The 15,346-nt window shown below is 40.7% G+C and overlaps 1 protein-coding gene across 2 annotated transcripts in view; it reads left to right on the top strand.

Moving 5' to 3' along the window:
• The window catches only part of LOC117400622 (collagen alpha-3(IX) chain-like), a 55,858-nt gene that overhangs the window by 32,340 nt on the left and 8,172 nt on the right, over positions 1-15,346 (top strand). For both annotated transcript variants that reach the window (XM_059021289.1, XM_059021285.1), the window contains 19 exons: positions 621-692; positions 1,175-1,219; positions 3,278-3,313; positions 3,615-3,638; positions 4,298-4,351; positions 7,701-7,754; positions 8,064-8,105; positions 8,262-8,318; positions 9,677-9,730; positions 9,919-9,972; positions 10,253-10,306; positions 12,516-12,569; positions 13,024-13,077; positions 13,165-13,218; positions 13,429-13,482; positions 13,584-13,637; positions 14,177-14,221; positions 14,501-14,554; positions 15,225-15,278. In XM_059021289.1, the coding sequence (XP_058877272.1) occupies positions 621-692; positions 1,175-1,219; positions 3,278-3,313; positions 3,615-3,638; positions 4,298-4,351; positions 7,701-7,754; positions 8,064-8,105; positions 8,262-8,318; positions 9,677-9,730; positions 9,919-9,972; positions 10,253-10,306; positions 12,516-12,569; positions 13,024-13,077; positions 13,165-13,218; positions 13,429-13,482; positions 13,584-13,637; positions 14,177-14,221; positions 14,501-14,554; positions 15,225-15,278 (969 nt within the window). The remainder of the gene's footprint in view (positions 1-620; positions 693-1,174; positions 1,220-3,277; positions 3,314-3,614; positions 3,639-4,297; positions 4,352-7,700; positions 7,755-8,063; positions 8,106-8,261; positions 8,319-9,676; positions 9,731-9,918; positions 9,973-10,252; positions 10,307-12,515; positions 12,570-13,023; positions 13,078-13,164; positions 13,219-13,428; positions 13,483-13,583; positions 13,638-14,176; positions 14,222-14,500; positions 14,555-15,224; positions 15,279-15,346) is intronic.

The raw sequence follows: 15,346 nt of genomic DNA, 5'->3' as shown, positions 1-15,346 counted from the left end.
AGGAATTGCACTTCCATATATAAGAAATGTGTATTGCACAACTTCAGAACAAAACGCAAGAGCTAATGCAGCTCTCAATAATCATTTTTAAAAAAAGTATGACAACCAGGGAAAAGGAAAGAGTCAAATGGATTTCTTTCAGGAACAGTGGCGCTACGATCATAGCATGCTTCCTCTATTTTTGTTAGACACATTGATATACAATTGTAATTCCAGTGTATTATCCTGGAGAAACATAGGACCGGTATAGCTATTGCCCATTGATGCTTATACGGTAGTTTACTGGTATTCACGTGGTACCAGGGTACAGCACGAGATATATAGCTCAACATGTGAAATCTTTATTATGTATATGTAGTCTCTGACGTTTTTGACTTGGGAGTGTCAATATTACCTTGTAACACGCCACAGCAATGTCCCTGAAGTCTAAACATTTAAAATAAACACTAAAATGTGTTTATAATCTGTTCCATAAGATTTACTTTTAATTCTTAAATATTTTAATGTTGGCTTTATTCTACCAATGTGTGCTACCATTGCTCCTTAGATCAGAATCATTGCTCAGGGGTTAATGGCAGAACAATAAGTGCTACTTTAATGTTAAATATTCTTCATCTCAGGGTCTGAAAGGAGAAAGAGGAGAGGTTGGACTCCCAGGACTGAGAGGACTGCCAGGTCTTCCTGGAGTTCATGTAAGTGACTGTCTGGGAAGTTCACTTTTCCAGCTCGCTATTCCAAGAGCCATGACTCCCTAGCAAACCCAAACACTTGACATATTTTCATCAGCTGTTCATGTGTTAGTTTGTGTTACATTGTTTAACACATTCCAATGTTACACAGCAATAGGAGTTCTTTTCATTCTATAGAGTTTGCAGAGCAGTGTTCCTGCATCTTTAAGCATCATGTTTAAAAGCTGTTACTCCAGCCCCATTGTTTTCTTTATGAATGTAATTAAAAACTACTTTTATTTAAAACTAAAAAAAACAACAACACTTTCTGTGTTCATTTTAGGGTACCTACTGTCCATGACTGATAAGATTTGATTCTTTACTTGATTATTTTAATCCTGATGCTAATAGAATAATGACATCAAATTAAGGCTTATACCACATTATTATCTAATAGTATATCTTTAAAATGAGTTTCTTCCATTTTTTATTTATTGAATTATTAGGGACTGCAAGGGTCCTTGGGCCCAAGAGGACCTGTCGGAGAACGGGTATGTTTATTTCCTTTTTAATTTTAGTCTCTCAGCCTGAGGCGCTTCCATATCAAGGGGGCTTGTAATCATTTCTCTCTTTAATATGCAGCCAGAGTGCTGGGTCCCTACATACTGTGCACCCACCAGCAGAAAGTGATTTCCGGCTGCATTTTTATTCAGCAGTTTAAAAAATTGCTTGTAAGGTCAAAAAGGTGGCCAAAACACTGGAAGGCAGAAATTCATTTTTTTGTGTTTGTTTTTTTACAGTCAATGTATATGTGAAGAACTTGCACAGAAAGCTAGGTAGTTAGATAGTTAGTTACTGTAGGTGGAAGTGATTTCCATTTAAAAGGCTACATTGGAACCAGTGTAGACTCCAGTGCCAGTAGAATAACTCATTACCGTTGCATTGCAACAACAACAACAACAACATTGTATTTATATAACGCCTTTCATAGCAAGTATCCCAACATTGTATTTATATAGCACCTTTCATAGCAAGTATCCCAACATTGTATTTATATAGCGCCTTTTATAGCAAGTATCCCAACATTGTATTTATATAGCACCTTTCATAGCAAGTATCCCAACATTGTATTTATATAGCGCCTTTTATAGCAAGTATCCCAACATTGTATTTATGTAACGCCTTTTATAGCAAGTATCCCAACATTGTATTTATATAACGCCTTTCATAGCAAGTATCCCAACATTGTATTTATATAGCGCCTTTTATAGCAAGTATCCCAACATTGTATTTATATAGCGCCTTTTATAGCAAGTATCCCAACATTGTATTTATATAGCACCTTTCATAGCAAGTATCCCAACATTGTATTTATATAACGCCTTTCATAGCAAGTATCCCAACATTGTATTTATATAGCGCCTTTCATAGCAAGTATCCCAACATTGTATTTATATAGCACCTTTCATAGCAAGTATCCCAACATTGTATTTATATAACGCCTTTCATAGCAAGTATCCCAACATTGTATTTATATAGCGCCTTTCATAGCAAGTATCCCAACATTGTATTTATATAACGCCTTTCATAGCAAGTATCCCAACATTGTATTTATATAGCGCCTTTCATAGCAAGTATCCCAACATTGTATTTATATAGCACCTTTCATAGCAAGTATCCCAACATTGTATTTATATAACGCCTTTCATAGCAAGTATCCCAACATTGTATTTATATAGCGCCTTTTATAGCAAGTATCCCAACATTGTATTTATATAGCGCCTTTCATAGCAAGTATCCCAACATTGTATTTATATAGCACCTTTCATAGCAAGTATCCCAACATTGTATTTATATAACGCCTTTCATAGCAAGTATCCCAACATTGTATTTATATAACGCCTTTCATAGCAAGTATCCTAAGGCACTTTACAAGATTTAAACAAACTAAAAGAAAAAGTACAATTAAGTACAGTTAAAAGCCAGTTAAATGTACAGTTAGATACAATTAAAAGCCCATTTAAAATAATAAGTCTTTAAGAGTTTTAAAAAACTCCAGAGAGTCTGAACTTCTAATATTATTTGGCAAGGAGTTCCAAAGTCTGGGTGCGTAAACAGAAAAAGCCCCGTCACCCTGAGTGTACGGCCTGGAGCGGGGGACAAGCAACAGACCAGCCTCAGAGGAACGCAGGCTGCAAGCAGGGACACAGGAAGTAAGCAGCTCAGCAATATATGAAGGAGCAGTGCCATTTAGAGCTTTATAGGTTAGCATTGCAGTTTTAAAATCATCCTAAAGTTAACAGGCAACCAATGGAGTTGACATAGTACAGCTGAAATATGATAGGAGTTTTTGATCTTGTTAGGATACGAGCAGCAGGATTCTGGACATATTGGAGCCTTCTAAGAATATTATTAGGAAGGCCACAGAACAGAGCGTTGCAGTAATCCAATTTCGAGCTCAATCTCAAGTGCATGAACTAACCTTTCTGCACGTACTGATGATAGAAAAGGACGCTAACGGGCAAAATTGCGGCGGTGAAAAAGGCGGTCCTATAACACTGCGTACGTGAGGTTCAAAGGTTCATTATGTTTTTCTTCATTGTCCCCAGGGATTACCTGGATCTCCTGGTCCCCCTGGCCCGCCTGTAAGTATTGAACTTTTAAAAGGGTTTATTTCCATTACAAGCATTTATACTACAGTGTATACAGTATGTTAAAAACGTTTGTCAATTCAGAAGCTTTGTCTTCTATGGAAATGACTGACTTGAATGCAATGCAAATGATTTAAAAGATGACATGGATAAAGGCGTCTCCCAAATAAATAAAACAGGCTAATACTAACTGAAAGCATTTGCTGTAAAAGGTTTGTAAATATTTAAGTTATAAAGAGATTGCACAGAGGAGGTTTGCTGAAGGAACATATTTGCTTTCTGTTTGTTTCTGTAGGGACCTGAGACAGTGGGACCTGCAGTAAGTGTGGATCTCCGTTTGTTTTACTGTCTGCTGTTGAAATTTACTGGACCTTTCACCTAACGTCAGATGACACTCGACTCCGTCTCATTGTGGGAAATATAAAGGCTGCAATAACCACAAGCTCATTTGAGGCCATTTAGCAGTGTTCAGAAGTACTTTTGGTATTTACTATAGGCTGTCTGGAAAACTTCAACTTAGAAATTATGCATTTACCGTAAAACATTTAACTGATGTATTTTTAGTCTAAACATATGTTATCCTACCTCAACTGACATCTTTGCAAATACTATTTCTGTACTGTAGTAATACCCTACTATGAGGGACACCAGCTGGGAGAGAAAGCACCTCAAAAGCTGTAGCTTCTGTAGAACTACAGTTTATGCTGCTTGCTCGATGGGGACACAATATTGCAAAATACATAGAGGTAGTCAAATAGAGAGAATTACAAACACACAGCATACAGGACATCATTATAATTGCATATACATTTGTTTAGATGCATACTCATGTATTCATTTTAGCCATTTAAAACCCTTCCATTGTGACCTTAGTCAAATCTAGTCTTTACATTCTATTTAAAACAATGTTTACTTTAAGTAGCGATACCCATGACTGAATGGAAGGAAGAATCAGCCTGGCTTTCATTGGGTTTTCAGGGACCTCCTGGGAAACCTGGTGAAGCTGGGGATCCTGGCAATCTTGGACCCGAGGTAAGAAAGTGGGAAGAATAACTGAGGGTTAAATATTACTGAATATAAATCGTCTATATACATATGTTTTATTTTAATGCTTTGATGTATTTAATCTAAATACAGTAAAATAAATCTCCTATTAAATATACACTTCAAAATCCAGAAATCCACTACTGTTCATGGCATGGCATGATATACTGTAACATAAAAATAAAATAAAAACATAAATGCTGAGTGTGTGGGGGGGTCCCCCTCTGTCCCACCAGGAGAGACAATGCTCAGACAAGGGTATAAACAGGTGCTCCAATTAATCTGGTAGGTAGGTGTACTGTACGAGCATTCCGCAGGGGCGCTGTACTAGCATTCCTCAGGGCTGCTGTACGAGCGAGCCGCAGGAGCTCTGTACGAGCATTCCACAGGGCTGCTGTACGAGCATTCCTCAGGGCTGCTGTACGAGCGTGCCGCAGGGGCGCTGTACGAGCATTCCTCAGGGCTGCTGTACGAGCGAGCCGCAGGAGCTCTGTACGAGCATTCCTCAGGGCTGCTGTACGAGCGAGCCGCAGGAGCTCTGTACGAGCATTCCACAGGGCTGCTGTACGAGCATTCCTCAGGGCTGCTGTACGAGCGTGCCGCAGGGGCGCTGTACGAGCATTCCTCAGGGCTGCTGTACGAGCGAGCCGCAGGAGCTCTGTACGAGCATTCCTCAGGGCTGCTGTACGAGCGAGCCGCAGGAGCTCTGTACGAGCATTCCACAGGGCTGCTGTACGAGCGAGCCGCAGGAGCTCTGTACGAGCATTCCACAGGGCTGCTGTACGAGCGTGCCGCAGGTGCTCTGTACGAGCATTCCACAGGGCTGTTGTACGAGCATTCCGCAGGGGCGCTGTACGAGCATTCCACAGGGCTGCTGTACGAGCATTCCACAGGCGGCTGCACGAGCGTGCCGCAGGAGCTCTGTACGAGCATTCCACAGGGCTGTTGTACGAGCATTCCGCAGGTGCTCTGTACGAGCATTCCACAGGGGCGCTGTACGAGCATTCCACAGGGCTGCTGTACGAGCATTCCACAGGCGGCTGCACGAGCGTGCCGCAGGAGCTCTGTACGAGCATTCCACAGGGCTGTTGTACGAGCATTCTGCAGGGGCGCTGTACTAGCATTCCTCAGGGCTGCTGTACGAGCGAGCCGCAGGAGCTCTGTACGAGCATTCCACAGGGCTGCTGTACGAGCGAGCCGCAGGAGCTCTGTACGAGCATTCCACAGGGCTGCTGTACGAGCGTGCCGCAGGTGCTCTGTACGAGCATTCCACAGGGGCGCTGTACGAGCATTCCACAGGGCTGCTGTACGAGCATTCCACAGGCGGCTGCACGAGCGTGCCGCAGGAGCTCTGTACGAGCATTCCACAGGGCTGCTGTATGAGCGTGCCGCAGGGGCGCTGTACGAGCATTCCACAGGGCTGCTGTACGAGCATTCCACAGGGCTGCTGTACGAGCGTGCCGCAGGTGCTCTGTACGAGCATTCCACAGGGGCGCTGTACGAGCATTCCACAGGGCTGCTGTACGAGCATTCCACAGGGCTGCTGTACGAGCGTGCCGCAGGAGCTCTGTACGAGCATTCCACAGGGCTGCTGTACGAGCGTGCCGCAGGAGCTCTGTACGAGCATTCCACAGGGCTGCTGTACGAGCGAGCCGCAGGAGCTCTGTACGAGCATTCCACAGGGCTGCTGTACGAGCGAGCCGCAGGAGCTCTGTACGAGCATTCCACAGGGCTGCTGTACGAGCGTGCCGCAGGTGCTCTGTACGAGTCTGCTGCAGCAGACAACAAGAAAAACAAAGGCTAAAGAATAATATCTAGCTAACAGTATAAAGATAAAGTTACAAAAGGTAGACAGACTCTCCCACCAGGGTGCTAGCTACAGGAGAATAAAAAACACAGTCCCATCCCCCCACAATCAGAGAAATAAGAAACAGATGAAGATTGACTGTGTGAGAGGATTGGAGGATGAAAATTTGAATGAGCCAATGGGGTGAAATAAAGAAATGGATACTGGGAAATGTAGTTTTTATAGGTTGGCCTGGCCAGGCTACTGCCTTTACTTAAAGAGACAGGTGGGTGAAAATTACACCCACATATGTAGCAACAGTGCTACAGCGCTGTTCGAGCGTTCTGCAGGTGCTCTGTACGAGTGTTCCGCAGGGGTGCTGTACGAGTGTTCTGCAGGGGTGCTGTACGAGTGTTCCGCAGGGGTGCTGTACGAGTGTTACGCAGGGGTGCTGTACGAGCGTGCCGCAGGGGTGCTGTACGAGTGTTCCGCAGGGGTGCTGTACGAGTGTTACGCAGGGGTGCTGTACGAGTGTGCCGCAGGGGTGCTGTACGAGCGTGCCGCAGGTGCTCTCTACGAGCATGCTGCAGGGGTGCTGTACGAGCGTGCTGCAGGTGCTCTCTACGAGCGTGCCGCAGGTGCTCTCTACGAGCGTGCCGCAGGTGCTCTCTACGAGCGTGCCGCAGGTGCTCTCTACGATCATGCTGCAGGGGTGCTGTACGAGCGTGCCGCAGGTGCTCTCTACGAGCGTGCCGCACGTGCTCTCTACGAGCGTGCCGCAGGTGCTCTCTACGAGCGTGCCGCAGGTGCTCTCTACGAGCATGCTGCAGGGGTGCTGTACGAGCGTGCCGCAGGTGCTCTCTACGAGCATGCTGCAGGGGTGCTGTTCTAGTGTTACAAGTTTGCAATCAGTTATTCTCCATCATATATAAAGTAATACCATCATTATTAATGATCATTTTTCATAGTCTCCACGCTGTAGCACCTCTTTTTCCCCTTTCCTGTAAGAAAACCCTGAAGAGGGTTGTGCTCTGCTTCTCAAGAAAAGCCATTGGACTGGCTATCCTCATGTTTTCTCTGCTCACTTCTTGTGTCATCGGCTGCTTTGGCAAGCCATGAATGAACTTCCTTCCCACCCCACTCCTCACACACCCTGTATGCTAAACGGTTCCACGAGCGTTACCAATGTCTCTAACTCACAGAATGGATGAAACCATGTTGAGAATTTTAAGAAAATGGCGGTGCATTACATTATGTCTGACTGAAAATGCTAAATTCTCAGACAACATGCATTTGAGAGCAAAAAATAGTATGACATTTTTAACTTAAATAACAGAAGAGGAGCCTTGGCACACATTAAGCACTGCTTTCAACCTTCTGAACCAAGGCTGAACTGCTTTCAACCTTCTGAACCAAGGCTGAACTGCTTTCACCACCTTCTGAACCAAGGCTGAACTTGAACCTACAAGTTTGGTTTCCTGTTTGGATAAAAGCTGGCCTGTAATAAACTATTTTGCAATATTAACCACCATTGTTGTTTGTTATTAACAGGGACCAATGGGACCAAGAGGCAGTGCTGGTCTCCCGGGTCCACCCGGGCCTGTGGTAAGTCATTTCTCAAATATTTATTTTTATATATTAAGCAACACAGCAAATATTGCATGCTGAATAATTGCTTCAGTTACAGGTCAATTATTCAATATTAATAATCAATTTGTAATTGTTTGGAAACTGTAGGTTAATTTAAGGCCTCCTTTGAAATTATCATTAAAATGTGGTGGGTAGTAGTAATTACAGTTACTATTGATACCTGTGTATGGGAATGCCCAGTAACTGAGAGTTGTTTCTTCCTAATCCTATCTTGGTGCTGCCTACAGTAAATGAAACACAACATGCTGTTGTTTCTCCTTTTAGGGACCACCTGGAGTTTTCACAGGAGAGGGGAGTGGAGATTTTGTAAGTGATTATAAACTAACCTGCAAAGTGTTTATTTCTTTATTTTATTTATATGTATTCCTTAACCACAAACATACTTTATGTATGTCATATATTATTTGTTTTAATCAACCAAACTATAAAACAATGCTTGTTTTTGCTTCTTCCTGACAAAAGTGTCCAACAGCTTGCCCCGCTGGTCCTCAAGGCAACCCTGGGGCGGCAGGCCTGAAGGTAACTAACAGTATCATTCTTTTATGAAGTCCTTATCATGCAGGTTTATTAAATCTGTAGAGCCTTTCTGGAGTAAACATGTCTATGAGCTTATCTGTTGAACAGTAAGATGGTAGATCCATAACAATCCCAGGTCTCCAACATGTTGAATTGACTGACCTGTCAAAAACAAAAACTCTGCTTATCACATTTGCCTGTGTAACCCTTTTAAAGACCAAGCATTTTTCAGTGGGATTCTCCCCCAGGACCAGGTGCTTTTTGGCTGTAGTTGACTCTCTTCCTATAAAAAATCACTAAAAATCTATTTGTTACAGTAGCATCTTGGAATTGGTGTCCTTTTTCAGAAAAAAAAAACATACAAACTTTTCACTTTTTTTTCAACACGTTATGTTAAGTATTTTTGTATGTATTTTGCTTAGAGATATATTTATAAAAATGTGTTATTCTATGACCTAAATACTTCCTAAAAGTTTGGGCAGATTACAAGACATTTGACATAATACACGTTTATTCTCAGGATCTTTATAGGCAATAATGGACACTACTCTTGACTATTTTCTACAAATAAATATTTATAAATAAAATATCAGTAATAATAATAAAAAAGAACCTGATAAATTTAGTTAATGAAACATTATTTGCTTTTATCCACTCGTTTCTTGATATTTATAAATGTTGTAAAACATATACTGTATATTGAAAAAACACGAGACAGAATAAATGTTCTAACATAACTAGAAGTCAAATACAGATTTAATGTTTTCACATTTTTTTCTTAGCTCTAAACAAGTTATTGTGTCATGTTTTGTTTCTGCAAGCTACTGAAAATGTCTCTGCCCTTTAAAAATGACAAAGTGACATCGCACGAAAAAAAAACCCAAGCAGGCAGTGAAATTCAATCCCTTCCCTATCCAATTATATGCGTTAACAAGCTGTACTGCAAAGTATGGTGGCCCAGTAAGTCAAAGAAACAAAGTGCATTTTTTTTATCATTTTTACCCAATCATGGGCCCAGAATGACACTTCAGTATGATCGTTTTTACACCATCACGTCCCTTAAAGGGTTAACATCCCATTTTCAGGATGATCCTCCTCTTACCCTGTTTCAAGTCTGGGAGCTGGCCAGGACAGGGCGATCATATTTATATAGTGCAAACCTAGTGGCTATTATTATTATTATTATTATTATTATTATTATTATTATTATTATTATTATTATTATTATTATTGTTATTATTATTATTTATGTATTATTTAATATTATAATTTTGCTAATATACTGAGCTCTTCAGTCAAAACGCAAACCCCATGCTAATGTTGAATCTGTCACATATCAAACTGGTGGATTTTCTTATTAGGGCCACAAAGGTCACATGGGCGAACCCGGGGAGCCAGGAAAGGGTGGTCAAAAGGTATGAGATTTTACTTTCTGCTTGATTGCTTTTTACTTACTTTGTGAAAGATTTAAGAACATGGTTGTTATGGCACCAGTATTACAGGGATCCTGTCACGGGCATCTTCACTAGAAAAGAAATGCTGATAATTACAGACGCCTGTGACATGAAAGTAATGTGTCATTTCTTCTGCTTCTTCACCTCAGGGAGATCCTGGGTTACCTGGTCCACAGGGTCTGACTGGTGCTAGTGGGAGCGAGGTATGGATATATATATATCAAATTAACCTTACATTATACATGTTTAGATATGACATGAACAATCGAAATCTGACTGCAACAATTATGGAACAAACATTCCTAATAATAGTCCAAGCCCCCAAATAAATCAATTTCTTACTAGAAGGGATTCTAAGATTCCTCGCTAATTCCGTTTGTATCGCCACACCAGCATGTTGTGCATAGAACAAAGACCTTCAACAAATTTAGATTCACAAGAAATGAGTTATTCTAACTGATCTGTGGTAATTGTATTGCTCAGGGAGCTAGAGGGTTGAGAGGATTTCCTGGTAGTGCTGGAGACAAAGGAGACAGGGTAAGTAGTCATCCACGTTAAATATGATTCATGCAACACATTTCTTTCATTCTCTCCTTCTTTTTAGAAAGAAAATTATAAATAGTGTTGTGCTGTGTGTGTGTGTGTGTGTGTGTGTGTGTGTGTATATATATATATATATATATATATATATATATATATACTGTATATATACTGTATATATATATATATACACAGTACTGTGCAAAAGTTTTAGGCAGGTGTGAAAAAATGCTGTAAAGTAAGAATGCTTTCAAAAATAGACATGTTAATAGTTTATATTTATCAATTAACAAAATGCAAAGTGAGTGAACAGAAGAAAAATCTACATCAAATCAATATTTGGTGTGACCACCCTTTGCCTTCAAAACAGCATCAATTCTTCTAGGTACACTTGCACACAGTTTTTGAAGGAACTTGGCAGGTAGGTTGGCCCAGACATCTTGGAGAACTAACCACAGTTCTTCTGTGGATTTAGGCAGCCTCAGTTGCTTCTCTCTCTTCATGTAATCACAGACAGACTCGATGATGTTGAGATCAGGGCTCTGTGGGGGCCATACCATCACTTCCAGGAATCCTTGTTCTTCTTTACGCTGAAGATAGTTCTTAATGACTTTCGCTGTATGTTTGGGGTCGTTGTCATGCTGCAGAATAAATTTGGGGCCAATCAGATGCCTCCCTGATGGTATTGCATGATGGATAAGTATCTGCCTGTACTTCTCAGCATTGAGGAGATCATTAATTCTGACCAAATCCCCAACTCCATTTGCAGAAATGCAGCCCCAAACTTGCAAGGAACCTCCACCATGCTTCACTGTTGCCTGCAGACACTCATTCGTGTACCGCTCTCCAGCCCTTCGGCGAACAAACTGCCTTCTGCTACAGCCAAATATTTCAAATTTGGACTCATCAGTCCAGAGCACCTGCTGCCATTTTTCTGCACCCCAGTTCCTGTGTTTTCGTGCATAGTTGAGTCGCTTGGCCTTGTTTCCACGTCGGAGGTATGGCTTTTTGGCCGCAAGTCTTCCATGAAGGCCACTTCTGACCAGACTTCTCCGTACAGTAGATAGGTGTACCAGGGTCCCACTGTTTTCTGCCAATTCTGAGCTGCTGGCACTGCTGGACATCTTCCGATTGCGAAGGGAAGTAAGCATGATGTGTCTTTCATCTGCTGCAGTAAGTTTTCTTGGCCGACCACTGCGTCTACGGTCCTCAACGTTGCCCGTTTCTTTGTGCTTCTTCAAAAGAGCTTGGACAGCACATCTGGAAACCCCTGTCTGTCTTGAAATTTCTGCCTGGGAGAGACCTTGCTGATGCAGTATAACTACCTTGTGTCTTGTTGCTGTGCTCAGTCTTGCCATGGTGTATGACTTTTGACAGTAAACTGTCTTCAGCAACCTCACCTTGTTAGCTGAGTTGGGTGGTCACACCAAATATGGATTTGATTTAGATTTTTCTTCTGTTCACTCACTTTGCATTTAGTTAATTGATAAATATACTTTATTAACATGTCTATTTTTGAAAGCATTCTTACTTTACAGCATTTTTTCACACCTGCCTAAAACTTTTGCACAGTACTGTATATATATAATCCAAGGCTCGTAATGGAACGTGACACAAGCAATGTGATTGGTCGAGCAAGGTTCCAGCTGTGCGTATATTGGATGGATATGGACAGTTGGAGCCTTGTCACATGTTCTAAATCACTGCGCTGCCTCACAGAATTTAAACTATCGGTAGCCATCTCGTTTACACTCACTCACAGATGTACAGCTGTAACTATGAAACCGAGTGACCAATTACCTACAAAAAATCCCAAAGTAGTAAGTAGACATGCTGATTTGGATGAAGAACACCTCCTGGTGTATATTTTTAATAGCAATGTGCACACTATCAAAAAAATGATTTACTTTTTTTACATGTTTTAATTGAATTCATTTACTCATCTTCACTTAGTGTGTAGTTCAAAGTTATACATGGGGCTACTTTATTTGGCGGAAGGGTATTTAATAAAAAAACATGATTTACGCTTTTTTTTCTTCAAATCCACTGTTTTACCTGGATTATAAATGCAATAAGGCCCTTTAGGGAGTCTCATGGGTTGAAGGCACTTATTGCATATATATATATATATATATATATATATATATATATATATATATATATATATATATATATATATATATATTAATAATATGTATTTACCCAGGGTCCTCCAGGCTTTAATGGGATCCCAGGACCTACTGGACCGTCAGGCCCAGTTGTAAGTATTATCAAGTAAATAATACTTTGTTCTCATTGTGGTTTAGCCGTGTAAACTGGGCTTTATCAATAATCATGACGATAACTCCAAACCACTGTGCATTCCAGATCTGAACAATAAAAAACCCTTATAGTCAACACAATATGTTCTCTTTGATGTAGCTAAAACATATTCTAGAACCATTTTAAAGTATCTTCAGACTTACTTGCCCACCTAGAATTTACAAGACGAATAAATTGTACAATAAAATATTGTAACAAAGGCCTAAATGACTTTAGTCTACTTATCGGGACATAATTTGATTCAGTCTCCATAGCTCTCCCAAATAGCTGTCCCTGTGAAAACAAACACCTTCAACAACTTACATTTTTTTGTCTATCAGTCATAAAATAATAGTAAGGCATTGATAAAAAGTTGTTAGTTGGTGGAGGTAATGTGAATGCTACCTTTTTAGGGACAACAAGGACCAAGAGGAACCCAGGGTTTAGAAGGCCCCAAAGGAGATGAAGTAAGAGATTCTCGTTTCATTCCGCTCTGTTAACCATTTGCACACTGGACATATCATGGCTGACATTGTGTAACCCTTTATTTGTAGGGTGCAGCGGGTCGCAATGGAGAAGACGGTGCTCCAGGACACAAGGGTGAAATTGTAAGTTTGTTATAAAATGTTTAGCACATACAGAGCCTCCCTTCAGCTATTGGGAACATTATTCAGGCAAGTAAAGTCTGCCTGGTTTCAATAAAATGGCCCCATAGATGAAGAACATGGTTATCATTATTGATTGTCTACATCATTAGTTGTCTGTAATAGAGATAGATAATGATTATGTGTGCTAATAGGAGTTATTCTGTTCTTAAGGGTCCCCCTGGAAAAGGTGGAAATGATGGCAAGTCTGGAGATGATGGGAAGAGGGTATATGAAACTTCTTTAGTCTGATTTTAAGTTCACACGTTGTTAAACCAGTTTACTAAAATGTTATTTATTCTGGCATTTCCTTGTTTTGTTTTTTTCAGGGAGAACCTGGGATGCCAGGCCTCATGGGTCCTAGGGGTCTTCTTGGAATCCAGGTGAGTATAAATAGGCGGATCATAGTGGCAGAGTTGGGAGATAGTTTTGTGTTTTGGCTTCTCTAGTATTAAATCTGCACTAGAAAGGTACAAAAACATGTTAATGCTGTCAATTAAAAAAAATATATCTGAATATTAACATGCACCTTTGCCAAACAGAAAAGAAATACACATTTTATATGTGGTATTTTATATTTAAATTATAAAGACAAAAATGTATTTTTAAAAAATTCAAGAAAAACACAAGAACCGCCCCCCAGTGAGAGGAAATCTCTGGGCTATAGGAGTGGAAGTAAGAAAATATAGGATTACTGATCTTTGGATGTGTTTTATTCTGTGCAAATGTCTCCAGATCATCACATAATATTATTGAGCTTGAAGGGAGTCGGTTCATGAGCTCTATCAGCCTAGAGAATCCTATTCAACATTGTGTTTGTGCAGCACTGATGAATATCCTCCTGTCCTGCCCAGTTCCTATACCTCTGCTTGTGGCATGCTTTTAATAATGACTGTTTCATGGACATTCTTTCTGGTTTTAGGGGCTGCCTGGAGAACCAGGACAGAAGGGCCATGCTGGTGAGAAGGTACTGTGTCAGCTCTGCCTTTCCTGATTGGTGACGAAGGATATGGAATACTAAATTCTGACCAGATCCCAGCTCACAGACTTGTTGAATAGCCTTTATCTTATGCATTGTATTATACTATTATATATACAAATCATGTCCATCCAGAAGCCACAAGGAACCCCTGAAATGTACAGTTGTAAGGGATTTGATGTATATACATCAGGTAGTAAAACTGGAGAATTAATAAGCATTAGTAAGGGAAATGTTTCTCTTGTTGACTGTGTTCTAATGCTACAGGGTGGAACTGGACCTGTCGGAGGAACAGGACCAGCTGGTCCTCCTGGTAAACCAGTAAGTATCATCTAAGGCAATTGATTGCTGGAGTGAGGTCTGGCTGTATAACTCTTTCAGCACTAAGTGACTTTACAGAAAGGCATCCCTAAGATAACTAATTCAAGTTTGCTATCTCATATGTTGAAATAGTACAGCCATACATGGCAGTAGTTGTTTGTGAAATGCAAATTTGGTTTGTAGGTTTGTAGGGGTTGTGTCGGGCTAGTCGGTCCAAAAACGAGTAATTATTATTATTATTATTATTATTATTATTATTATTATTATTATTAGTAGTAGTCCTATTTAGTGCCAGTAGGGGGACTACACCGCCCACCCAGTGACAGTCAGGTGCACCGGCTGCCTAATGGCAGGTGGACAAAAATTCAGTTTAGCACCCCCTAAATAAAAGGGGGTGCTAACAAAAATTGGCAACTAACTAATTTTAACCAAAAAGTAGTATTAGTATTATTAGTATCGGAAGTATGTAATAGTAGTTCATTGTGTATTGTGTAATTTTGGTCTGATCTAATTATTTTTGTTACCTTAAGCCCTAGTTGTTGACTGTTTGCTTGTTTAATGCAACCAAAATAGGTTTTCTGTTTACTCCATTTGTACTGTATATGCAAGTATTTTACTGAATTGCAAACTCTTACAACAGACTATTAACACCCTGGTTTGATTTTTTAAGGGAGAAGCAGGAGAGGCCGGTGAAAATGGATTACCAGGACCAAAAGGACCTCCTGTGAGTGTCCTTACACAATTCAGAATACTCAAGCATAGACAGCAATGGTGCACCTAGCCATAATATTA

This window comes from Acipenser ruthenus, chromosome 4 (genome assembly GCF_902713425.1).
Source record: "Acipenser ruthenus chromosome 4, fAciRut3.2 maternal haplotype, whole genome shotgun sequence".
Classification (NCBI taxonomy): Eukaryota; Metazoa; Chordata; class Actinopteri; order Acipenseriformes; family Acipenseridae; genus Acipenser; species Acipenser ruthenus.
The sequence above is the reverse complement of the archived record's forward strand: the minus strand, read 5'-3'. Positions and strand labels throughout refer to the sequence as shown.